This window comes from Mobula hypostoma, chromosome 26, assembly GCF_963921235.1.
Source record: "Mobula hypostoma chromosome 26, sMobHyp1.1, whole genome shotgun sequence".
In the NCBI taxonomy this organism is placed as follows: domain Eukaryota; kingdom Metazoa; phylum Chordata; class Chondrichthyes; order Myliobatiformes; family Myliobatidae; genus Mobula; species Mobula hypostoma.
In genome coordinates, this window is record NC_086122.1 from 38,056,666 (window position 1) to 38,083,801 (window position 27,136).

General features: G+C 43.8%; 1 protein-coding gene across 1 annotated transcript in view; it reads left to right on the plus strand.

Moving 5' to 3' along the window:
* LOC134338162 (arf-GAP with SH3 domain, ANK repeat and PH domain-containing protein 2-like) overlaps window positions 1–25,834 on the plus strand; it is a 119,858-nt gene extending 94,024 nt beyond the window's left edge. The window contains exons 20-28 of the mRNA XM_063033763.1: window positions 2,093–2,160; window positions 2,254–2,361; window positions 6,048–6,303; window positions 7,163–7,267; window positions 10,182–10,416; window positions 12,790–12,851; window positions 15,252–15,340; window positions 20,858–20,980; window positions 21,377–25,834. Of these exons, the coding sequence (XP_062889833.1) occupies window positions 2,093–2,160; window positions 2,254–2,361; window positions 6,048–6,303; window positions 7,163–7,267; window positions 10,182–10,416; window positions 12,790–12,851; window positions 15,252–15,340; window positions 20,858–20,980; window positions 21,377–21,451 (1,121 nt within the window). The 3' untranslated portion in view covers window positions 21,452–25,834. The remainder of the gene's footprint in view (window positions 1–2,092; window positions 2,161–2,253; window positions 2,362–6,047; window positions 6,304–7,162; window positions 7,268–10,181; window positions 10,417–12,789; window positions 12,852–15,251; window positions 15,341–20,857; window positions 20,981–21,376) is intronic.
* Window positions 25,835–27,136: the final 1,302 nt, after the last annotated feature.

Below are 27,136 nucleotides of genomic sequence, written 5' to 3' on the forward strand. Positions count from 1 at the left end.
CTGTTCTGCAATTTGTGTGTTTAAATGCAATGTTTTATTTCCTGTCAAGCATCTTCAGTGGTTTGCGATGATAAAATTCTTGTTTGAACAATAGATTCTTTTTCTGCTGTGGAGCTTTGCCTCAAAGACCCTGGACCTCTTCCTTCCAGCTTTCTTTTTGGTAGTTCACGTGGCTTTCTGAGGTCCAGCCCCATTGTTATAACATCTTGTTGTCAGAACCAAATTGGGTCAAGGAGTTGGACCAGCCTCATGGTGATCACCAGGCAGCATGTATGGAAAAGAGTAAACAGTCGATGCTTCAGGCTGAGACCGTTCATCAGGACTTTGATGAAAGGTCTTGGCCCAAAACATCGACTATTTCTTCATTTCCATTGATATTGCCCGACCTGCTGAGTTGCTCCAGCATTTTGTGTGTGTATTGCTTTGGATTTCCAGCATCTGCAGACTTTCTTGTGTCAGTGTAATAACCATCTTGTTGTCAGAACCAAATTGGACCAACGAGTTGCCTTTATACACCAAGATGAATTGGGGCCCCTTCTGGCTTAATAGTATGTATGTTCTCACAAAAACTAGACCTGAAGTGTAGATCATATTCTTCTGTAAAGCTTTCCAGCTCATCTCTCCTCTTGTCCTCACTTCATTCTAATTTCCTTGTTATAAGCCTTTAATTAGATTTTGCTGGCTTTGGTTTCTTATTATTTACCAATCTAACCTAAGTTAAAAAAAAAATCAATCTTTAAAATTTTCCATTACTCTGTACACACCTTGTTTTTGTGGGGAGAAGATTTCTACTAATCTTCAGGTTCCCTGACTAGTCTACCCCTAATTTTCCTATTCCTCCTTGTTCTGCACTCTTGTCACGAGAGAAGCGTTTCTTTTCAAAAGTTTGAAGTTTGAAAGTTCACTTATTATCAAAGTATACAACTTGAAATTCTTCTTCTCCATCTGTGAGTGAGTGTGTGTGTGTGTGTGTGTGTGTGTGTGTGTGTGTGTGTGTGTGTGTCTGTCTGTCTGTTTGTCCCTTCTAATTAAATCTTTTAATCATCTGAAATGACTTGGTCAGGGTACCTGTCAGCATGTGAGCATGGTTTTGTACAACCCATCCTTGCTGTTTATTGTTTGTTTTAGCTCTGGTACTGTTCAGAGTGGCGGGGTGGTGATGTGTCTCTATGAAAGGAGGTACAAAGCTCTCCTTCCCTCTGCTAGCCTACAACTGATCTTTGGGCAAGGTGTAATACCTGCTTTTCCACCCCCCCCCCTCAAAACCGGGGTTATGGGACCAGGTGGTGGATGGCCATATGAGCAGCTGGTGGGTATCACAAGCCCTGGTTATGCGACCACTGACAATCTCTGAAGAGTACTGATAATGGCTGGGGGTCATCCATCTTGTAAAGACACTGGCCAGGAGAAGGCAATGCAAATCATTTCTTTAGAAAAATTTGCCAAGAACAGTGATGGTCATGGAAAGAGCATGATCACCCACGTTATACGACTTCGCACACAGAATGAATGGAGGACTGCAGTGAGGGACCTGTGTTTAGAACACTTGCAGGCCCATTGTTCACCCGCAATTAAACTTGTACCTAAAGCAAACAAACAACACAACCAAGCAAAGCTGTGACAAATGGACTCCAACATAAATGGCCATTTCTGTTTCCAGAGCTGAAAATCATGCCAAAAGAATCTAAGGTAGAATTAGATACAGGCCATTCAGCTTTCCAGCCTGTCCACTGTTCGCTTGGATTATGGACGACAAATCCATCTTTCTGACTGTTTCCTCTTTCCCTTTACCCTTTTGTCCAACACTCATCAACAGGGGATGTCCAAACGAAAACTAAGATTGCCATGAGATGATTATGAACAGGGAATTATGGGAAGGGAGAGGCAGTGGGATGCTGGGATTTGTTGAAGCTAATTAACCCCAGTAAAGAGACACAGTGAGAAGAGTTTGTGAAACACTTGTTAAGAACAGAACACACATAGCTATCTCCCTTATTGTGTGCATGCCCAATGTTGGAAACTATCAATATCGGATTATGGTCTGGGATTGTGTGACTCGACTAATGCCTCTTGGTTTTTTTCCTGCTTGTAGGTAATCTGGTGGGAGAAACTGCTTTGGACATTGCAAGGAAGTTCAATCATACTGGTTGTGAGGAACTGGTATGGTTTCAGAGGAAAAGTAATAATCCTTTTTAAGCTCATTATAGTGGGCTTGAAGCAGACGTTAAACTGTTGCATGCCTCTTGCTTGCAGATTGATCAAGTGCTGGCGGGGAAGTTCAGTCCTTTCGTTCACGTGGAGTATGAGTGGGTCATGCATCAAGATTATGTTTATGACAGTGAGGAGGACATGGAAGAGAGGGTAATGTATTCTGGCTTCTGTTTATGTCTTTACCAACTGTCGTTTGACCCAGTGTTGGTACCCATGCTGGAATACTGCACTTAGTAATGGACAGCCACCTTAGGCTTTCTGAAGGTGAATCTCCTAGAGGAGATTCTCTATAGTGGGATGTGAGTGTGTGAAGATTTTCCTCTTGGAGAACAGACAGTTCGGAGAACATTCGGTGAATATTAGGAGAACATTTGGAAATCATGAAAGGTATCAGTGGAATCGACAGATTCTATTTCCACTGGCCTGTTGCTGTAGGATGTTGGTTTAAACTCAAAATGGAGTGATGTGACAGGTACTCTCCTGGGCAGCACGGTGGTGTGGTGGTTAGCACTGTGCTTTACAGTACAGGTGACCTGGGTTCAATTCCCGCTGCTGCATGTAAGGGGTTTGTGTGTTTCCTCTGGGTGCTCCGGTTTCCTCCCACAGTCCAAAGATGCAGCAGTTGGGAGGTTAATTGGTCATTGTAAATTGTCCCATAATTAGGCTGGGATTAAATGAGGAGGGGTGGTTGCTGGGTGGCGTGCCTTGAAGGGCCAGGAGGGCTTATTCCGTGAGGTATCTCAGTAAATATATAAAATAAATAAAAATTCTAGAAACGTTGGTGGAAGCAGGTTCATTGGCGACCTTCTTGTCAGTTGGATATGTGGAGAGGAAGATTTTCTGATAATGTCCTTGCAGAGGAGGGAGAATGAATTAAACAGCTCTGTTAAAAAACACTGGCGTATACTATTTATGACAGGATATTTGGTCCCCTTCTCCGCTGCCTGATTCTACGAGTATCATATAGAAAGATGAGGCTTCCTCTTTTAATGTCTTACTTAAACAAAACACGGCATCCTGGAAAGGCCCTTATCCAAAGCTGAAAGTTCATCTGCAGTTGACCATACTGTCAAAACAGATTATTGTAAAGCTACTAAATCAGTATCTCTTTAAATGAACTGGCCCTAATAAAAAATGCATCCGTTTTTTTTAGATGGTTAATACATCCCTTATTGATTCTTTTTCCCCAGCAGGACGTAGAAAGAATTGGAAACAGAATTTTAACTTGGCCAATAGGTTGTTGCCTCCCCCCCCCCCGCCAAACTATGTAGTGTTCCAGAAAGCTGCACTGCTAAAGATGCTAAGTCTTAGATGTCTTAGAGAGGAATTTAAGAATTCTCAGGAATTATTTTGTTCAGGGTACAAGAATTAGCCCTGGAGTCCCAGCAGAATGACTCCCTGTGGGATCTTGTGAATTGACTGTTGCACTGTCGAAATCACAATTGTGATTATACTTGAGTTTTGCTGGTTATAAAATATGGGGTGTCCTAAGATAGCACGGTAGGGTAGCGGTTAGGGCAATGCTATTATGACACCAGCTTCCCCGGTTTAATTCTGGCCCTGTCTGTAGGATACCCCCGCAATGTCGTGGTTTTCCTCCTGTTTTCCCCCACATTCTTAAGATGTACCGGTAGTGGGTCAGTTGGTCACACGAGTGTATTTGGGCAGCACCAGGTCACTGGGCTGGAAGGCAAGGCATTGCATTGATGGTGGACTATGTTCCTAGCACATGCCTTGGGTACAAGATAGACCTTCTTGTATCCTCTTACACACCTTTGCAGTTTCCTAACTTGCTTCTACTCCCATTTATCCATCACCCCCATGCTCACCGGCCTAAATTTCCTTCAGATTAATCAGTGTCACAATCTTTACAAATCCGTTGTATACTGTTCAAGCCTGTTTACTGGCCTCACTCCATCCTGCCTTTCAAGAGTTATAAGACCAGAGTGGATGACACAGATACCAGCCCTGCTCCAGTGCATCTTGGACCTTAGTAGCCCTGCTGTTACCAGTTGTGTCTTCAACAATGGAGGCATCAGCTTTGGGAACCCACTCCTAAAACCTCCACCTCCAACTTTAAGATTTGCTTAAGAGCCTTTGCTTCTGAACAAGAATCAGAATCAGGTTTAATACTGCTGGTGTGTAGGTCATGAAATTTGTTGCTTTGTGGCAGCAGTACCAGGATGCTGGGGAGGTTGGCGCCCATGATGGGGCTGAGACTGAGTTTACAACCTTCTGCAGCTTTTACCACTACTGTGCAGTGGCCCCTTCATAACAGTTAGAATTCTATCCACAGTATATCCTGCAAGAATCTTTGGTGACAGACCAATTCTCCTCAAATTCTTAATGAAATATAGCAATTGTCGTGCCTTCTTTTTAATTGCATCAGTACACTGAGTTCAGGTTAGATCCTCAGAGATGTTGACCCCCAGGAACTTGAAACTGCTCACCCTTTCCACTTCTGATCCCTCGATGAGGACTGACGTGTGTTCCCCCGACTTCCTCTCCCTTAAGTCCACAATCACGTCCTTGTTCTCACTGACACTGAGTGCAAGTCTGTTGCTGTGATACCACTTAACCAGCTGATCCATCTCACTCCTGTACACCTCGAAAACAAGGCTTTTGGCATCGTATTCCCTGTTGTGTGCTGGTGCTAGGCTTTGATAATGCTTCTATAAAGCACTCTGGACTGTTTTACAAGGTAAAGATGTTCTACAAAATCAAATTATTCTTTTGTTATTATTTTAACTTTAAAGGGAAAACCACAGGACCAACACAGATTTTCTGTTCCTTGCAGTAGGTGAACAAGTGCTGCCCTCTGGTGGTAATCCAGTGCAGACCTGTTTATGAATGAGGAAATCATTGGAATACTGTGCTCAATGTGGAACTTTGTAGATCCGGAATATTCCTTGCTGATACACTTGCTGATTTTCTAACTTATTGAATATAATTTTATTAATGTTCCAACACTTAAAGTTCACTTTTTTATACATAGTAACTCTCAATAAACCTTGTAACGTTAACAGAATCAGATCAAGTTATCACACATTCTATATGTCATGAAATTTGTTTTGCAGCAGCAGTACAGTGCAATGTATTAAAAAAAACCATAAATTGCAATAAGAACAAGCTGTGCAAAATGAGAGCAAAATATCACTACAGCGTGGAACATGTCTCTTCTGCCCTTCGAGCCACGCACCCCAGCAAACCCTGATTTAACCCTAACCTAATCATGGGACGATGACCAATTACCTAACTTGGTATGTTTTTCTGTGGGAGGAAACTGGAGGCCCAGAGAAAACCCACACATTCCATGTGAAAGACGTACAGAGACTCCTTATAGAGGACACCGGGATTGAACTCTGAACTCTGACACCCCTAGCTACGCTACCAAGGCAACTGTGGTGAATTTTTTTCAGTTCTTTAGGCCTAGAGGGCTGTGCTGCTGAGTTGTTAGGTGCTGAGGTTTGTGGATACAGCAATATGGGAAAAAATGAAACTGAGGTAGAGAATTAGCATTCATCTTTCCAAATGTTGTTTGTTTCAATTGTTTGCATGATTTTTATTTTTTTTTCTCTTGTGCATCGAGTGTTGGTCTTTTATTTTTATCTTTATTCTTTTTTTTCTTTAATTGGGTTCTTTTGGGTCTCTTGCTCTGTGGCTACCTGTGAGCAAGCAAATCTCAAGGTTGCGTAACTTATATATTCCTGGATAATAAACAAAGTGAAATGAAATGATAGAGAAAGCTTGAGACATGGAACTGTTTCGGTTTATACTATTTGCCTTTGTGATCTCCACATTCACCACAACACCTGTCGTCCTACTCTTTACCTCAGCTTAGTCCCTCACAAAGGTCTTTCAAATCCAGTGGCCTCAGTCAACTCTCGCCAAGCTCTTCAAGTACTTCAGTATTTTCTCCACCGTTTACCAGTCCCAGCTCGTCTGGCTTGAAGAAGGAAAGATGGAGTTTTGTCGGCTCTAATATCGTGAATGAGACGTACGGGGCACTGGTCCTTCCTCCAAAAACGACGGCCCAGTCTCCATCGTCTGACACCACTCCACCGCCACTGCCAGTGAAGACCTTCACCAGGGGTGAGTGTCCAGCATTGTGGGTTGAACGGACAACCTGGGCTGTAAATGCCACCTCGGGTATGAAACTGTACCCTTTCTGAGTATGAAAGTGTCTCTGGTGATAGTCATTCAGCTGGTCCTGGTCTCATTTGTAGCGTTCAGTCCACTCTCTACATGAGCTCACCTGTCTTTCCTTAGTCTCTCCCCATCAACATGTTCTGTTCTGCTTTCCATGATAGTTTGCTTTCCTCTGACAATTCCTATTCTAAATGCCCCCACCCGACTCCTCTGTGTGACAGCACATTTACTCTCTAGGAACTTGCCCCTGAATTTTCTAATGGATTGATTGGTGATTACTTTAGTAGGTTAGATCCTGCTTGATCTGGCTCGCATCCCCTGTGAACTAGCCCCCCCCCCCCACCTTAAATGCAACCCTCTGGTATTAGACGTTTTGAAACTAAGAAATGTATTCAAGGGTCTCAGCCTGAAATGTCGACTGTTTACTCTTTTCCATAGATGCTGCCTGGCCTGCTGAGTTCCTCCAGCATTCTGTGTGGTGTGGCTTGGATTTCCAGCATCTGCAGATTTTCTCATCTTTAAATATATTGCTCATCTACTGTATCTGTGCTTCTCATAATCTTAGTTCTATCAAGTCTTTTCTCAGCTTTGGAGAAGACAACACAAGTTTGTCCAACAACTCCTTATAACGCATGTCCTCTAATCTAGGCAGCATCTTTCCCCCATCTACGCCTCTAGCTGCACTTGCTTTTTGAGGCTCTGTACGTACTAATTTTGCTTTTTGAAGACAACCTTCAAGTTTGCTCTGCTGAAGATTAGATGTAGAGGATTCAAAGCATTGTGTTAACTGTTCCTTTTTCAGCTGGATCCACGGATGGTCAGAACAGACGTAGCTCCTCGTCTCCCGGGAATAGTCCTGTGCATCTCCTGTCTCCCAGCCACGTGACTCCATCTGCAAAAGCTCTGGGTAATCAATCCTTTCACTCCAGATATTCTTCTGTTCCTAACTGGGATATGGAGCAGGTGGAACATTTCAGACACTGAGATGAAACAAAAGAGAACTTAGCGTTAAAAAAATGGAATTAGAAATTGACCAGGACAGACCCTTTGGCTCACAATATTGTGCTGATCTGTGTTAAGTCATAATTAAATGCCGTACTAAACAATTCTTTTCTGCCTACACTCTTCCCTTATACCTTCACTCTCTGCACATTTGTCCACCTATCTAAGAAATGCCTCCATCATTACCCCCGGCAGTGCATTTCAACATCCACCACCCTCTGTGTGTAAACATAAACTTGCTCCACACATCTCCTTTGATCTTGTGCCCTTTTCTTCTTAAATACCTGCCCTCTAGTATTAGACATCCTGACACTAAGAAGGATATATTGTCCCATCACTGGGTCTGCCCGATTGCAAGAAACAGGAGTTGCTGGGCGAAACATCTCTTCAGAACTCAGAGCAGCGGCCCCTCCAGTGCACTAGCAGGGCTTTCTTTCAGCTTCAGAGAAAAGAACTCAAGTTTGTCTGATCCCTCATTGTATAGCACATGCCCTCAACCCTGGGCAGCATCCTGGTAAACCTCTTCTGCACCCTCTCCAAAGCCTCCACATCCTTCCTATAGTGGGATGGCCAGAACTGCAATTTTCTTTCTGATATTTCCTGGTTGTCTCAGGCCTCAACCAACATGTTAAAACAGAGCAGCGTTTAAACCACAGCCTGGCTATTCAGTGGGCCCAAAGTACAGGCTTTGGCCCACATGCAGGGCTGTGCCAAATCTGCAGATGACATTGGGGCTAATCTCAGTTCCAGTGACAGTGGGGACTGCTGCCACTTCAGTGACGATGTTGCTGTTGATAATTTTGCAACTCTGGGCAGGAAGCTCCACAGCTGAATGAGTCGTTAATTTTAAATTCTCAAAGCAGCCATGGAGTAGCAGCCCAATTTTGACGTTGTGGCCAGTTAAATTGAACTCCTTTCATCGTTCTCCCTCAAGTGACTGGGGTATGTCCCTTGGTGTAATGTGTCATGACCTCATGGCAACAGGAGCCCAAACAAACAGATAATTGGTGGGCTGGCATCATTCTGCATCAGAGTCTTAGAAAGATTTACCATGGCAATGGGCCCTATGGCCCACTGACTCTCCACCATCCACTTATATTGAGGTGGTGGTTGTCCATTGTGTCCAACGATGACAGGAAACTTGTTCGGTAATTTATTTAAAGTGGAAAAACCATTGCCCTGGGGCAGTTCCACTCTCTTGACCTCAGAAGTCCAAGACCAGTGGTACGAACAAATGTCACAAACTGGGGCCTTTCTTGGTTGCAATGGATGACCATGACTTCTCCTGTGCCCTGTCATGTCCTTCACTCTCCACGAAGTGTTGCAGAGCCGCCTTCCTGGCCGTTGGACCTCACTGTAGATCACATCTGTTCAGTCCGCCAGAGCTGGCTTTGCATGCTGGGACAGGCATGTCCCATGTCCCTATCTCACCGGGGTATCAGGCTGTTGCTGCCCTCACTTAGCCTGCCTACCAAAGCAGTGTACTGGGGTGTGGCCACTGTCACATGCAAACTTCTACTTGGAGCCACAGGTGAGAGCTGAGTGCCCAGTGGGAACCAAAGGCGAGTGAGCTGCCCCGGAAAGGACACGACAACCCCTTCACCGGAGGTGCTGGTGCTCTATCCACCCTATCCATTTATTCTAACCCATGATTTGTGAATTTGCAGAGCTGTTTTAACATAGCGACCTCTGACCCTGCTCTTTGTGCTGAACGTGTCAGGGCTCAAGCTGCTCTCTGGATGTCTGGCCAGAGATAGTCCCCCATGGTTTAATGCCAGCTTTTGTATTCCCGTCACGTACGGTGGATTGAGAAAAGGATCAGCCCACTGAGGATTATTGACACAGGCCTGCTGTCGATCCATAGATTTTCCAAGAATGAGAGCAACTAGACATTTATTGGATGAGGGTATCTACTCAAAATCCAACAGAGGAAAATTAGGTGGAAACATCTGATGATTTTTTTTTCTCTCTAAAAGAAGTCTGTGAGTTTCTATTTGTCAATTGAAGCTCTCATGACTTGAGATTGATTGTGTTGGGGGTAGGGGCTATGGAACAAAGGCAGGTAAATGGAGTTAAATTGAGATTAATAGATTGAACGTTGGTGGGACAACATAGATGAGGGACTGAAGGGCCTGTTTGTAGGTGTTAGATGTCTTTCTTTCTTGATTAATCTTTTTATTGATTAAAAAAGAGCATATATACAAACAAGAGGAGAATTATCTCAAATATATATATTAATAACAATACAAACATAAAGTGAAATAGACATTATCAAAATCATACATAGTATTAAGCTAATATGTAGTATATAATAAAAAAGAAGACAGCTAATTCTCCTCTTATCAATTCATAGAGAGAGAGAAAAAAAGCTTTAAATTTGTAAAATGAGAAGGAAAAAAACCCACTACACTATATGCGAAAAGGAAAAAATAAGGGACTAGGCAGTCCATTCTGAGGATACGACCAAAAAAAAGGAAAGACTTTCTGATCAAATCTAAAACTTAGGAAAAAAGATAATTGGAAGAGTAATAAATCAAATCAATTGAAATATTGAATAAAAGGTCGCCAGATTTGCTCAAATTTAAAGGATGTATCAAATGTCTGACTTCTTATTTTCTCTAAACTTAAACAGGACATAATGGAGGAAAGCCAATAAAAGCCAGTAGGTGGATTAGAAATCTTCCACTTCAGTTAAATGGCTCTCCTAGCCAGGTGTTAGATGTCTTATGTTAGTGAAAATCTCCTTAAGATTCCTGTCACTTATGGAAATCTGCATCAGTGATTGACACCAGTTTTGATTTATCTTTGCTTTTGATTAGGTCGTCCTGATTTGCCTTGGAGACATTCTGTTGATGGGTCCACTGAGGCTTTGAGCTCCCTGACCAAGTTGAGTTCTCAGAAAAGATTGTCTCATCACTGGGTTTCCCAGGCATCAGTGGATCTGCCCGATTGCAAGAGACAGGAGTTGCCGGGTGAAACATCTCTTCAGAACACAGAGCAGCAGCCCCCTCCAATGCACCCAACATCCCCGCATGAGTCACAAGTACCAGTGAGGTAGGAAGCTCCCCTTTCACCAGACTGATCACTGAGGCTTCGCCGCTTGCCTTCTGCCTTGGCTGGTCAACTCTGACATCATAGCCGTACATTTGACTCTGATGGGAAATGGAGATGAAAATATTTGGTTTAGTTCCTATAATGGAGTTTGTGTTCCTAGAAGACTAGGATATAAAAGCAAGGGTGTAATGCTGAGGCTTTATTATGGCACTGGTCAGACTGCACTAGGAGTACTATGAGCAGTTTTGGGCCCCATATCTAAGAAAGGATGTGCTGGCATTAAAGAGAGTCCAGAGGAGCTGCACGAGAATGATTCCAGCAATGAAAGGGTTAACATATGAGGAGCATTTGATGGCTTTGGGCCTGTACTCACTGGAATTTAGATGAACGAGGAGGAATTGAAACCTATCAAATATGGAAAGGCCTGGATGTCGAGATGATATTTCCTATAGTGGGGAAGTGTAGGACCAGAGGGCACACGCTCAGAATAGTGGGACACCCATTTAGAACAGAGATGAGGAGGAAGATCTTTAGCCAGAGGGTGGTGAATCTGTGGAATTTGCCCCAGTGGAGGCCAAGTCATTGGGTATATTTTAGGCAGAGTTTGATAGATTTTTGATTAGTAAGGGCATCAAAGATTACAGGGAGAAGGCTGTGGAATTGAGTTGAGAGGGGAAATAAATTGGCCGCAGTGATGCCTGGCATTGTGAACTTCAGTTCTGAATGCTGTTCGCTGCTTAATTGTTTGCGCGGTTTGTGTTTTTTTTCCTCTCTGTCTGTACATTGCATGGTTGATACTCTTTTGTTTTACTGGGTTCTGTTGGCGTTCTTTATTTTGAGGCTGCCTGTAAGGAGACAAGTCTCAGGATGTATAATAATACATAGTTTCATAATAAAATGTACTTTGAACTTTGGATTCAGACATTATGGAATGGTGGAGTCAACTCAATGGGCCGAATAGCCTAATTCTGCTCCTGTGTTCTTTGGTCTTGTGGTGTTGTGCTTTTCCTTGTAAGCTGTGGAAGTTTTATTGTCTTTTTTGCTTCATAAACTATCGACATGAAGAGGAAGAAATGCTCTACGTAACTTGATGTCACTGTTTCACTGAGGGCTCTTGATCATAAGGTGATGTTGAGTAGAACTGTGTGTTTGGCAATAGTTGAAGTTTTCCAGTGCTGTTTCTGGGTTGTGCACAGACATGGGAAATCCAGTGGAAGACGTGGCGGTAACTGTGAAAAGCCTTTTGTCTGAATTTTTGATTGGCGTGTGATAATCTGGGCGTATTCAGCAACTACAAACTTGAGAAAATTTGCTGCACTGGAAATCCGAGCAACACACACAAGATGCTGGAGGAACTCAGCACATCACGCAGCATATAGGAATAGAGTAAACAGTCGATGACCCTGCCGAGGGGTTTTGGCCCGAAATGTTGACTGTACTCTATTCCTAGATGTTGCCTGGCCTGCTGAGTTCCTCCAGCATCTTGTATGTGGTACTCAGCAACTAGTGAGAACAGATCAATGGATTACAGTCCATATCAAGTGGCACTGGTGCGTTTGCTACCTGCTCTGCTGCAGGTAGGCACAGTGCTCCTGCTCTGGGGGGTATGCCATCTCATTGTCTGGGAGCTGAAGACTTGATTCCTTTGCAAGGCTTTGTTGAGCTTCTGATTGTCCAGGTTGTGACCTGGGCAACACTTGAAGTGTTTAAGGTCCTTTCAGTCCTACTCAGGTGGTGGGATAGAAATACACGCCCACCAAAGGAGGTGTAAGGTGCTCCTTCCCTCCGTTAGCCTGCAGGTCACCCTTGGCCAAGGTGTAGCACTGGCTTAGCCCCCCACCCCCTCTTGGACACGTGTAGCCGTGGGAGCAGGTGGTGGATGGTCATATGAGCAACTGGTGCACATCACAAGTCCTGGTTATGCAACCACTGATGCCAGGCAGACAATCTATGCTAATGGCTGGGGTCACCCGTCTTGTAAAGACGCTGCCCTGAAGAAGACAATGACCCACATGAAGAGTTCTAGAACAGTTGTCCAAAACCCTAGTCTAAGTGACTGGTTCTAAACAGTAGCTTCAGGAAGAGAGAAAATGCACTTTCGGGAGGGAATTCCTTGTTTGGCTCTTTGTAGTACAGAACTGATTATTAATTTCAGTTGGCTATTTACAAGTGGCCAAACTTTGAGGAGCTTGGAAGGTTTTAGACCTGAAGGAGGTGAAAGCTGAGAGGTTTGATTGCAAAGATGACAACATTGCCGGGCAGTAAATCTATGAGCTCTGGTGTCAGGGGAGAAGGGGATGTGGGGTTTTGTAATGTCCATTCTGAGCTGGAAAATCACCATTTAATTTTAAATAATAATGGAATATTTTGCAGCCCCAGTCATACAACATTCACCAGGAAACCCAGTGGAGACAAAGCAGTGAAGAAGCCTAGAGGTACGTCTCCGCACAGACCTGGGAATCAAAGTCGTGTGTGTTAACTGTGCTGCTAGGTGGGGTTTATGACCGAGAAATGTCTACTGAATTCATACATCTGCTCTTGTCCTCATTGAAGTCAATAGATCCACATTCTGGAGGCAGAGGTACAAGAGACTGCAGATGTTGGAATCTGGAGGAGGACTTGAGTTGCTCGAGGAAGTCACGGGGTCGAGCAGCATCTGTGCAGGGAAATGGGCAGCTGACTTTCTGGGTTGAGACTCCTCATTTGGACTGCTTTAATTTGCAGTTCAGGCTGCAGGATTTGTTATTAAGCAGGAAATACAATTGAATTGTCTGATTTGTGGTTTACTCAACAGCAAATAGACTTGGCAGCCAGGGGATGGTGAATCTTTGGAATTCATTGACACATATGGCTGTGGAGGCCAAGTCATTGGGTATATTTAGAGCGGAGGTTGATACTGTAGGTTCTTGATTAGTCAGGGCATCAAGGGTTATAGAGAGAAGGCAGGAGAATGGGATTGAGAGGGAAAATAAATCAGCCATGATGGAATGGCTGAGCAGACTCATTGAGCCAAATGGCCTAATTCTGCTCCAATGTCTCATGGTCTGCTGGTCAAAATTCTATATTGAGGAGTCTACAGCCCACCTTCATTATGAATTAACACAGACTAACTATACATGTATTAGTTGAAAACCTCAAATGTCTTTGAGACTTGGATATAGGTTGGGTGGAAAATTCAGGGTACTGTAGGGAGGCAAAACTGGAGGTGTACAGAATATGAGGCCGGAATTGGAGGGTTGTAAGACAGGAAGATGGTGAGAGAAATGAAGAGCCAGTTACCCATGGAAAGATTTGGAAATATGGATGGTGATTTTACAGCAAGAGGTGTGGAGCTGGGATCTGATGCTTGACAGAGAGACAGTATAGCATGCGTGGATGGGGTTTGTTGTGAACCAGGATACAGCCAATAGTATTTTGGATTTATTCAAGGCTAAGCAAGATATAAAGGACCAATTACAAAAACCATTAGAACCACTCTTTTCCCTAAAGTAACAGAATATAGAAAATAAAACATTATAGCACAGTACAGGTCCCTTGGCCCACGACGTTGTGCCGACCCGTTAACCAATTCTAAGCCATACTCCTATATAGTCCTCCATTTTTCCATCATCCAAGTTCCTGTCTAAGTATTTCTTAAATGTATCTGCCTCTACCACCACCCCGGCAAGGTATACCATGCACCCATCACTCTGTGCTTTTTAAAAAAACACCTTCCCTCTGCCATCCCTCCACCCATACTTTCCTCCAAGCAACATCGAATGATTTCCCCTTTAGATCACACTGGCCCTTTTAACTCAAACATCTGGGCATACTTACTGATGTATTCGGGAAGAAACTACGTAAAAGCAAACTGCCTTCAGGCTCTTTTAGATTACTCCCTTAAGATTGTAACTGGATACCTTCAATTAATTTCATACAGTGCATCATGCTAGATTGCTAAATTAAGTTTTTTTAAAATTTAAATTTAATCCAGTGTTTAAAATTACAGAACTTATTTGGGTATCCTCCCTTGGGACAATAATGAATGATTTTTCTTTCGGGATCAGATAAGAGTTAAACAGTGAGAAGCTGCTAGTCTCTCCATTGGTCGGGTCGACCATGGCTGTTGCGTCTTAGACATCATACACAAGCCTGGGCAGTACGATATGGAGAGCGAGCTGTTACCCATGCAGTAGGCTCCCCCTCTCCACACAGCTGATGAAACCAAAGGAAAGGCAGAGACTGACGCGGTTTGACGTCAGCAGTGTTGCAAGAGTTGCCAGTCAGCATTGAACTAAAAGTATGACTGCCTTAGGGACTCCAGCTCCGGATGTTTTCTTTGGGATTTACTTCCAAAGCTTTTCCCATGAGTGGGTATACAACCAGCAGAGATTTGAGATCAAGAGTTTTCCTTCTGCTAGATGAGTTGCCAACCACAGCTGATGAGCACCATCTGCCCAAAGCGACTGGTTTTAAGGCGCCAGTTTGCCCCTTCTCCTGAAACAGTTCCACCAGTCTTAGTAGCTAAGCCACACATGAAGGCCAGGAGCTGGACTTGGTTGTCAAAGGCTATTTGAGATGCAAGTCTTTGGGAGCACTTAATAGTGGGAGCTTGCCCCCATTACCGCTCCCGGCTGTAACAACCTTAAGGAACTGAAAAGCTAATAATAATCAGGAAAACCGGGTGTCAAGAGAGTGTTACAGAATTACAAAGGGGGGAGGAGTGAGTCTAATTGTATCATTGTTCAAAGGGATAGTTACACACAGTGATCACATTTTATTGCACGTGAGTTTAGGGAAGGGGCAGTGAATAATGGTTTGCATCTTGTTTCTCAACAAAATCGTTTCACCAACAGAGCCAAATTCAAGAAATCACGATGATGTCTATATTGTTCCTGTGACCTCTAAGCCAGTACCTGTTCCATTGCCAAGGAAGTCCGTTGGGGTGAGCTGGTGAAATCTCTTTCTGTGTTGCTGCTTCTTTAGTAATTCTTCTACCATTGGGAAATCAGAAACCATTGCATGTAATACGGTAAAGACTAAACTCATAACTATTCTTATCTTCATCAGCCTCATAGTTGGGTACAGTAATAAATTCCAAACTGGCTGTGAATATTTTAAGTCATTCATGGAGAGAGAAACAAAATGAATGATTTGGTCTGTTGATCATGGAGCAGATGCTGTCCGACACCTGAGAGGTTCCAGAATTTTCTCTTTATTTCAGATTTCCAGCATCTGCCACTTTTTTTACACACTGACCTGCTCATCTCTCTCCATGTGGTTCAGCTTTTTCCTGGCAGCAGGTTTCTACAAAGAGCACTACAGGGGATCTGGCACTCTCTGCCTAAGTGAGGTTGGGTAACTATCTGATAGTTTAGTGACCAGGGGTAGGCAACCTACGGCCCGCGGGCCAGATCCAGCCCGTGAGCAAATATTGAGGTACTATGCTTATCCGGCCCGCTAGCAATCTTTACTTATTCTGCCACATGATGGACATGCCTGGCGTCTTGTTACACTGGCCCCAGGTTCCGTTTTGTTCCAAACCAAACACTGGTATATACGAATGACGGGAAGGCAGACTACCTTATTAATATATATTAGATACCCTCCGCGCACGCACAGGTTTTCAGGTGGGATCGTTCAATTTTGTAAACAGAAACAGCATCACAGTGTTTTTCATGCTAAATATCCAGATATTTACATGTGATACGATGCTTGTTCAATAACTCGCATTTCAAAATAAAATCAAAGAAAAAAATTCCAATGGCAATGAATGCAAAACGCAGGAAGGTAGACGCTGAGTGCCAAAAGAGCAGTGAACATGAAGGAAATACCCGTCAGCTACGAAGTCTCAAAATGTATTGCAGAAAAGATGAAGCCTTTTACAAACAACAGGAATTCTGCAGATGCTGGAAATTCAAGCAACACACATCAAAGTTACTGGTGAACGCAGCAGGCCAGGCAGCATCTCTAGGAAGAGGTGCAGTCGACGTTTCAGGCCGAGACCCTTCGTCAGGACTAACTGAAGGACGAGTGAGTAAGGGATTTGAAAGTTGGAGGGGGAGGGGGAGATCCAAAATGATAGGAGAAGACAGGAGGGGGAGGGATGGAGCCAAGAGCTGGACAGGTGATTGGCAAAAGGGATACGAGAGGATCATGGGACAGGAGGTCCGGGAAGAAAGACAGGGAGGGGGGTGACCCAGAGGATGGGCAAGAGGTATATTCAGAGGGACAGAGGGAGAAAAAGGAGAGTGAGAGAAAGAATGTGTGTATAAAGATAAGTAACATGGGGTACGAGGGGAAGGTGGGGCATTAGCGGAAGTTAGAGAAGTCGATGTTCATGCCATCAGGTTGGAGGCTACTCAGACGGAATATAAGGCGTTGTTCCTCCAACCTGAGTGTGGCTTCATCTTTACGGTAGAGGAGGCCGTGGATAGACATGTCAGAATGGGAATGGGATGTGGAATTAAAATGTGTGGCCACTGGGAGATCCTGCTTTCTCTGACGGACAGAGCGTAGATGTTGAGCAAAGCGGTCTCCCAGTCTGCGTTGGGTCTCGCCAATATATAAAAGGCCACATCGGGAGCACCGGACGCAGTATATCACCCCAGTCGACTCACAGGTGAAGTGTTGCCTCACCTGGAAGGACTGTTTGGGGCCTTGAATGGTGGTAAGGGAGGAAGTGTAAAGGCATGTGTAGCACTTGTTCCGCTTACACGGATAAGTGCCAGGAGGGAGATCAGTGGGGAGGGATGGGGGGAACGAATGGACAAGGGAGTCGCGTAGGGAGCGATCCCTGCGGAATGCAGAGAGAGGGGGGGAGGGAAAGATGTGCTTAGTGGTGGGATCCTGTTGGAGGTGGCGGAAGTTATGGAGAATAATATGTTGGACCCGGAGGCTGGTGGGGTGGTAGGTGAGGACCAGGGGAACCCTATTCCTAGTGGGGTGGCGGGAGGATGGAGTGAGAGCAGATGAGAGCAACTCTGCTCTTAAACGCATCTCCCCCATTTCACGCACATCTGCACATTTTATGCACATCCCATTCCCATTCTAACATGTCTATCCACGGCCTCCTCTACTGTAAAGATGAAGCCACACTCAGCTTGGAGGAACAACACCTTATATTCCGTCTGGGTAGCCTCCAACCTGACGGCATGAACATCGACTTCTCTAACTTCCGCTAATGCCCCACCTCCCCCTCGTACCCCATCTGTTACTTATTTATATACACACATTCTTTCTCTCACTCTCCTTTTTCTCCCTCTGTCCCTCTGAATATACCCCTTGCTCATCCTCTGGGTCCCCCCGCCCTCCTTGTCTTTCTTCCCGGACCTCCTGTCCCATGATCCTCTCTTATCCCTTTTGCCTATCACCTGTCCAGCTCTCGGCTCCATCCCTCCCCCTCCTGTCTTCTCCTATCATTTTGGATCTCCCCCTCCCCCTCCAACTTTCAAATCCCTTACTCACTCTTCCTTCAGTTAGTCCTGACGAAGGGTCTCGGCCTGAAACGTCGACTGCACCTCTTCCTAGAGATGCTGCCTGGCCTGCTGCGTTCACCAGCAACATTTATGTGTGTTGCCTTTTACAAATGGAGAGTTTGTCAAAGAACGTTTACTGGCAGTGGTAGATATTGTTTGTCCTGAAAAGAAATCTTTACTTGCATCTATCAGCCTGTCAGCAAGAACAATCACACGGCGAGTTCACGTCAGCGGATGTTAAAAGTTGTTTAAGGGATGCCTGCAACGAATTGCATTTGTTTCCACTTGCGCTTGATGAGAGTACAGACTTGAGAGACACTGCTCAACTTGCAGTGCTTGTGCGAGGAGTCACCTCAACTTTTCACATTTTTGAAGAGCTTATTCAATTAATTCCTATGAAGGATACGATTACTGGGGCAGACATTCTTGAAGCAATTGTTGAAAATGATGTCAGAAATGAAACTTAATGTGTCGAAGCTAATTGGCATCACCACTGATGGGGCACCAGCAATGTTGGGACAGAAAACTAAACTGAGTTCTTTGATTACTAATTGGCATCCTTGGTTAAGCACAAATGATTTTCTAGCATGTGTTTTTCATTAATTTGAGGCAAAACATAACTAGATGTATTTAAATGGATAATTTCCATATTTCAAGTTTTTTATGGCATTTATCTGGCCCACTGTCCGCTCATTAATACATGATCCGGCCCACAGAGGCAAAAAGGTTGCCGACCCCTGGCTTAGTGCTTGTGTAGGCTTGCTTTTAATGAAAGGCTGAGAAATCAAATCCAACCATTTGTAGATTGTGAACACAAGAGATTCCGTAGGTGCTGGAAATCCGGAGTAACACATACAAAACACTGGAGGAACTCAGCAGGTCAGGCAGCATCTATAGAAATGAATAAACAGCTGAGGACTAGAAAGGGAGGGGGATGACACCAGAATAAAAAGATGAGGGGAGGGGAAGAAGGATTAACTGGAAGGTGATGGGTGAGAAAGGTAAAGGACTGGAGAAGAAGGAATTTGTAGGTGAATTAGATTTGAGTTGTACAGAAGATGAATGTACATGGAAATCGAGCTGTTGGATTATAGTAAAAATAAAATGGGTTCATAAATGTACCTTTATAGAGTAGAGTCAGAGAGAAGAACAGCTCAGAAAGAGTAGCTGACCTTTTCCTTCTCTCTAGCCCTATTGACCTGCATCTGGACCATTTACATCCTAACCCCTCCCATCCATGTATCCAGTCCCATCGACCTGCACCTGGACCATGTACCTCCTAACCCCACCCATTAGGTAGTATGTAGTGGTTCCATATGTCACTACTACAGGGCATAACGACCCTGCCCTACACGAATCCCGGGCTCAGCTGGCTCCGACTGACAGTACCTGGTATGGGCCCCTTACCAGGGTTATGGATCCCACTGCCTTGTGGGTATCTTCAGGAGAAGGGAAGGCTCAGGAGTAAACCCTACACAAATCCGGAGTGGAGCCCCTAAGGCGGTTGGATGACGTATCACGTCACCTCCCGGCAGCTCCTGCAGCCAAGCTGATGCCAAATGTACTGCTTCTCATTCCTTTGGACCACATCCGCGAGGCCTAGAGGGGGATCTTGATGTTTGGGCAGCCCAGGATCTCCATATTCATCGTCCAGGTCTGCGCCCCCAGGGGCGCATCCATTGTCTATTTAGACAGACGGAGCCATTAACCTAACCCCTCCCATCCATGTACCCAATCCCATTGACCTGCACTGGGACCAGGCATCTCTTAATCCTTCCTATTCATGTACCCAGTCTCATTGACTGGCATCCGGACCATACATCCTAACTTCTCCCATCCACGTACCTAGTCCCATTGACTATGTATCTCTTAAACCCCTCCCAACCATGTACCCAACCCGATCGACCTGTACTGGGACCAGGTATCTCTTAACCCTTCCCAACTGTGTACTTATCCTAACTTCTCTTAAATGTTATAGTTGAACCCACACCATAGAAAGCCTTTTACCTGGATGCACAATGTTTTGGTGTGGCACCTACTTTGTGTATGACTGTAAGAAGCTGCATAGTTGTGGACACACCGGGCCCACCCACCTTGGACATTCTCTTTACTCCCGCTCCCGTTGGGCAGAAGCCACAAAAGACTGAAAGCACAAATCACCAGGCTGAAGGACAGCTTCTGCCTTACTGTTATCAGATTATTGAACAGCCCTCTTTACGATAGGACAGACTCTTGGCCTCACAATCTACCTCGTTATGATCTTACACTTTATTGTCAACCTGCACTGAACTTTGTTGGTAGCTTTTGCACTTCATTTGTATTGTCATTGTTTCACCTTATTCTAGCTCAATGCACTGTGTAATTATCTGATCTGTATGAACAGTGTGCAAGACAAGCTTTTCACTGTATCCCAGCACATGTGACAACAATAAACCAATACCACTTCTGCCGACAGCTCATTCCACCATCTTCTTGTGGATGAAGTTTCTTCCCCGCCCGGCCCCAGATTCCCCCTAAATATTTCAGTTTACACCCTGAACCTATGACCTCTGGTTCTAGTCTCCCTGACCTCAGTGGAAAAAGCCTGCTTGCATTTACCCCTCATAAGTTTATATCTCCCATCAGACTTCTGGGGGTCCAGGGAACAAGGTCCTAACCTATCCAGCCTTTCCATGTACCGCAGCTCCACTTATCCTTTGGGAAAGATTACCTGCAGATTTTATGCTATTGAGGTTTATCAGTGACTTTAATTTCACCAAGTTGTTTATATCTTGGCTCATATTGTTTCACTGGATATATCAGACTTGTAGAAGTTCAAAATGTGACCCTCCACTTTCATGGGGCACCGACGGTAAATACTGGCCTTGCCGGTGATGTCCATGCACTGAGTAATAAAAATAATGAGAGCAGCACCTTGTGATCTTTTCCAACAAACTGTTGAGGAAGGGGAAATGGTACATTGTTTCACTCTGTTCGCTCCGTAGGCCAAGCAGAAACAGAAGAGGGTTAAGGCGATCTTGGACTGTACGGCTGACAATTCCGATGAGCTGACCTTTACCAAAGGAGAGATCATTGTTGTGACCGGAGAGGAAGATTTATTTTGGTGGGTGAGTATCTGCCCACATTGGTCCTCAAAAGTTCTTGCTGTTGTTATTTCAGCTTTCACACAGGGAGAACTTGCAAATTCCATGCAGACCGCACCAGTGGTCAGGACCAAACCTTTCTCAAAGTTCAAAAGTTCAAAGTAAATTTTATGAGCAGAGTACATGTACGTCACCACTTACAACCCTGAGATTCGTTTTCCTGCTGGTGTGACCCAGTTTTATGGATCTTCCTCCTTCTCTTTCTCCTATGGTCCACTCTCCTCTCCTATCAGATTCCTTCCTCTCCAGCCCTTGACCTGTCATGGGTCAACACCACAGCTATAATGCACTTTAAGCTTTCATTAATTGTTTTCTGGTCATGTAAATAATTTTGATTGCCTGAATTTGCTCCTTGCACAGATTGGCCACATCGAAGGAGACAAGTCAAGGTCAGGAGCCTTTCCAGTGGACTATGTTCATCTCCTGTCGGAATGACCAGATCCTTGCAATCTCTAGTGGAAAAAGACTTGTGATCTCTTGAACTTGCAGAAGCCCTTCTGAAAGGTTGGGTTTCTCTCAACAGGCTTGGTCCTATGGTGGCCCTTCAGTGGACTGCCAACCCGGCATTTGGGTTTCAGCTTTGCATCAAGACGCTCTTTGTTGATTGTTTTTGTAATCATTGGAGAATTGTGGTTGTTCCAACCAAATATGGATCAGAAGTTGAAACTGCTTTATGTGAAGGCTGGACCTCAATATACAGAGAACATTTTGTCCTAATATTTATCTTTATTTCTGTTTTGGATTTGTATTACACAGCCTCATCTGACCAATCTGTGCCAACAGAGGTAGACAGAGCTCTAAGGATTATGACAGGTAATGCCTGGAGGTGTGTTACAGTGTGAGAGCCTTGAAGAAACAAGCGGTGCTTCACTGAAGAGTCTTACGGGCCTTTGTTGACGTGTGGCTGATGAGTTGTTTTGCATTAGGCAAGTACCATTTTGTAGGGTCAGTGGTTGTTTCATTTCAAGGTGGGCTTGGGCTATGTGCAGCATGGGATGCTAGGTGAAAGAAGCGTGAAGGTCCTAGCAGGTTCAATTGGGCTTTACTGTTTGAATCAAGCATTCCCAGACAGAACTGGAATGTGGGACTGAATGGAGTATTGCACAGGTAGCAGTGGGGTGTATGCACAATAGTTTCTTTCATGAATTGAGCTGGAGTATAAACACAATGGTGTACTGCACAGATTGATATTCACAGTTCAAAGTAAATGTATTATCAAAGTACATATATGTCAGCGTGTACAATACTGAGGTTCATTTTCCTCTGTGCATACTTAGCAAATCTATAGAATAGTAACTATAACAGCACCAGTGAACGATCAACCAAAGTGCAGAAGACAGCAAACTGTGAAAATGCAAATATAAATAACAAGCACATGGGATAAAGGGATAAAGAGTCCATGAGATGAGATCGGTGGTTGTGGGAACATTTCAATGGATGGGCAAGTGAGTAAAGTTATCCCCTTTTGCTTGAGGGCCTGAAGGTTGAGGGGTAGTAACTGTCCTTGGACCTGGTGATGTGAGGCCTGTGGCTATTGTACCTTCTACCTGATGGCGGCAGCGAGAAAAGAGCATGGCCTGGGTGGTGGGATTCAGAGCGTATGTTCTGAATGGAGCAGGTTTAACTGGTAAATGTAAGACATAGGAGCAGAACTAAGCCATTCAGCCCATTGAGTCTGTTCCACCATTCTATTATGGCTGATTTTATTATCTCTCTCAACCCCATTCTCCTGCCTTCTGCCCATAATCTCTGACACCCTTATTAATCAAGAAGCTATCAGCCTCTGTTTTAAATATACCCAATGATTTCCACAGATTCACCACCTTCTGGCTAAAGAATTTCCTCCTCATCTCTAGTCTAAAGGGACGTCCTTCTGTTCTGCGTCTGTGCCCTCTGTTTCTAGACTCCCCCACTATAGGAAACGTCCTCTGTACATCCTGTCTGTCTAGGCCTTTCCGTATTCAATAGGATTCAATGAGATCCCCCCCACTATATTTGGACCAAATGCTCCTTGCATGATGTGAATTGTGTAAATGGAATGAATGGACACTTGATCAGGAGTACCTTTCTTTAAGGCTAAAGGATTTAATGTGGACTTGTATGGATTGAGTCGGAGTATATGAGCATCATGGACCTTCGCATGGGTGAATTGGCATTGTTAAGGTGATAGCACTTGACACAAATTAGATTGAGTCATGTCAGTTAGATGGTGTGATGCACTATCTAGATGTGATATTTTGTACAGTTAAAGGAGGAATAGAAAATTTATAAATGTGAGATGAAATGAAATGTGTAACTATGTCTGATGAATTTCAGCTGTCTGAACCACACTCTGATATTGACTGGTGTTGACTAGGAAGCACCCTTAAGTAACAAGTAATTGGGGTGTATTAGAAGCCAAGAAAGTAAGTGATAGAAAATGTCCACACAAAGCCGTAGTAATCACCATGATTCCTCATCAACTGCACAAACAAAGGATGGACTGTTATTATGAGAGGATTTCGATACCAACTTCATTTCTTTCTCTTAAGCCCATCACCCCCAATGGGGCATAGGCTGCTGACTGCCACTCGCCAGGGTCCTCTGTCCTGGACCAGACTTTCAAGGTGTAGCCCGCTGAAGATCCTTCCCCTCCCAGAGATGAGGTCTTGGGAGCTTCTCTTGGCGTTTCTGTAGCTCTGGGTTTTTACAGGATGGGGCTGCGAGCCCCCTGCCCAACCCTCCTCCTTTCGAAGTCAGACTTGGGACCATCCATGGTGGAGTTGACTTTATATCTACAGAGCTTTTATTAAATATGAACTTGAAGGACATGTACAATGCATATTACTATAAGGAGCTTATAGTGGGTGGTGTAGATAGTTAGAGACTGGGATGTGGGAAGGTCTTAATGGGCAGAATAGAATTGGTGATTTGATGAGAGATGGAGTGAGTGAGTCCTCAGCTGCTTTCATTTTGTAACTAGACCTTCAACAAGATCACATTTAACTCAAACATTAAGTGGATTATTTATTGGGACTCCTTCCCTTCCCTTTCCTCCCACCTTCTTATTCTGGCTTTTTCCTCCTTCCTTTCCAGTCCCAATGAAAGGAGTCAGCATGAACATCGACTGTTTATTCCTCTCCATAGATGCTGCCTGACCTGCTGAGTTCCTCCAGCATTTTGTGTGTGATGATCTGGTTTTCCAGCATCTTTTGTCTCTATTAAATGGGTCAGGTGGTTCAAAAAATTCACAGTAAACTTATTATGAAAGTACATGTATGTCACCATATACAACCCTGAGAGGCACTTTCCTGTGGACATTGACAGTAAGTACACAGAAACTCAATAGAATCGCTGAAAAACTCCACACAAAAAAGAAAGACAAATGACCAATGTGCAAAAGACAACTAATTGTGCAAATGGAAAAAGGAAAAGAAACACAAAATAATAATAAAAATAAGTAAATAATAAATAGTGAGTTGTAGAATCCTTGAAATTGAGGTCTGTTGTACTGTAAGGAAGGTCTCATTGCAAAAATTGATCAAGCTTTAGAGATGTGAGGAGCCAGTTGACTTTTAATGTTAATTTTAAACCATCTGTGAGCTGATGGCATTTACAGTGATACCAACAGAAGTGATTTTCCATTAACGTAAGGAACTGAAGAAAGCAATTGGTGCGCAGAATGACATATCTGCTGGAATTTCACGCTCTTGATTTTATTACTGAGCCCTGGGATCTGTTTGTCATCAAGATTTATATGTCAGTACATACATAACTGCCTTGGTTCCAGGAAGTCTGAACTCATTCTCAACATCCTCAGAACGTATTGATATTAAATCATCTTTTGAATGAAACCCATCTATCAACTGTTCAAAATGGTGATCAACTCAGAAGTTTTCCTATCACAAAAAATTCTCCTTTTTCTTGATGATGGTCAAAATAGATGACATTCCATTGAGGACAGTGGAACCGTTCAGTGAAGGTTTGGAAGAAACTTAGAGAACTTTGGACAGGACAGGTCACCTGTAGGCATGGAAACAGACTCTTCCAAGTGGTAATTGGGGTGAGGTGTTCAAAATCAACTGCATTTGAAGAAGACTGCACGTATGTATGTCAATAGTTACAGGGTTTAACTAGGGGTTGAACTATACTTGCAAGTACAGTACAATAAACTATTATAAGAACACTGGGTACTGCTGTGTGAGCCTTGGACCAACTTACCTACCCCGGTTGTTTCAGAAAAAAATATGAAATTATTGTATCTAAATGAGAATTACCTAGCTTCAAATATTGTTATTGTAAATGTCAGCTTAGGCAATGACTAAGTGTGTTGGCCTTGTGTACAATTCAAGAAAATTATTATACTTTTGTCTGCGGTAGAACTTTTCATTGTGTAGGGAAATTTGTATGTAGTTTTGATTTTGCCCAAGGTGTATAGCAGGGGAAGTATTAGTTTAATATCTCCCCATCCCTTCACTCCAATTTGATTCTCCATTTCCTTTCTTTACTGGTGGTTTGGATGTTGACAAGCTTTCTTGCAAAACCCAGCTCCAGCTGTGAGGTTCACAGAACTGCTTGCAAGAATGAACAATGTTTTTATTTTCACTAAAGAGAGTTTGTGAGGAAAACAATGAGGAATTGAATGTCTTTGATGGATGTGAGAGGGGCCAAGAAATACAAGGAAAAAGTGTGCCCTTATGTGTCTGACTGCAGAGAGTGTATTAATTCCAATATCAAAGAGAGAGAATTGGCACTTGCAAGTATAAAAACTAAAGAAAACCTTTTGTATTGTTATTGCATTGTAATATAATCCCCTATTTATTAAAATTAACAGTTGATATTTGCTTTGAGTAATTTATTGCTAGTTTTCTATTTTTGTCTGTGATTCTGGCCTGTGGTACATCCCACATGTCCTTCATTCTACCTCTGGTGGCTATATCTTTGCTAAAAACTTTGGAATTCCCTCCCTAAACACCTTCACTTCTCAACCTTGTTCCATTCTTATTTGTTGAAATATTTGAGTAATCTGTTCTAATGTATCTTCCATAAGCGGGACTTCTCTGTGGCCAAACTTGTTAATTCCTTTTCCCACTGGGGCTGAGAGGAAAGTCGGATCAGTAATGATGAAATGGGGGAGCAGATTCGATCGGCCAAATGGCCTAATTCTGTTCCTATATCTTATGGACTCATTCCCGTTCCAATATACCAGTCCATGGCTTCCTCTTGTGCCAAGATGAGGCCACCCTCAGAGTGGAGGAGCAACGCTTTATATTCCGTCTGGGTAGCCTCCAACCTGATGGCATGAACGCTGATTTCTCTTTCTGATGAACAAACATCCCTCCCATCTCCCTCTATTCCCCACTTTGACCTTTTACCTCTCATCTGCCTATAACTTCCCCCTGGGTCACCTTCTCTTTCTCTTTGGTCTACTCCCCTGTCCTATCAGATTCTTTCCTCTCCAGCCCTTGACCTTTCCCACCCACCTGGCTTCTCCTATCACCTTCCAGCTAGCCTCTTTCTCCTCCCCCCATCTTTTTATTCTAGCATCTTCTCCCCCCCCCCCGTCCCCCCCCCCGCTTCCTTTCCAGACTTGAATAAGGGTCTGGATCTGAAATGTCGATGATTTATTCATTTCCATAGATGCTGCCAGACCTGCTGAGTTCCTCCAGCATTTTGTGTGTGTTGCTTTGGATTTCCATCTACAGACTTTCTTGTGTTTCTAATATCCCATGTGACTCAGTAATGTTTGAGAACTTGCCAAGGATTTTCAGGAATGTGATGACCATATTAAAGACAGCTCCTGCCTGAAATGGACTGAAGTTCATGTGGGATGAGCCACCAAGATCCAACCTGGTAGCATTTAATATAAACTAAATGTCAGATGTTAAAGTAAGATTCATTGATTATGTGCTCCGTGTTTACCCTATAGGGTCTTATGTGTTTGAATAATAGGAGGAATTTCTTTAGCCAGAGGATGGTGAATCTGTGGAATTTGTTGCCACGGGCAGCTGTGGAGGTCAAGTCATTGGGTATATTTAAGGCAGAGGTTCATAGATTCTTGATTAGTCAGGGCATGAAGGGATACGGGGAGAAGGCAGGAGATTGGGGCTGAGAGGGAAAATAGATCAGCCATTGTGAAAT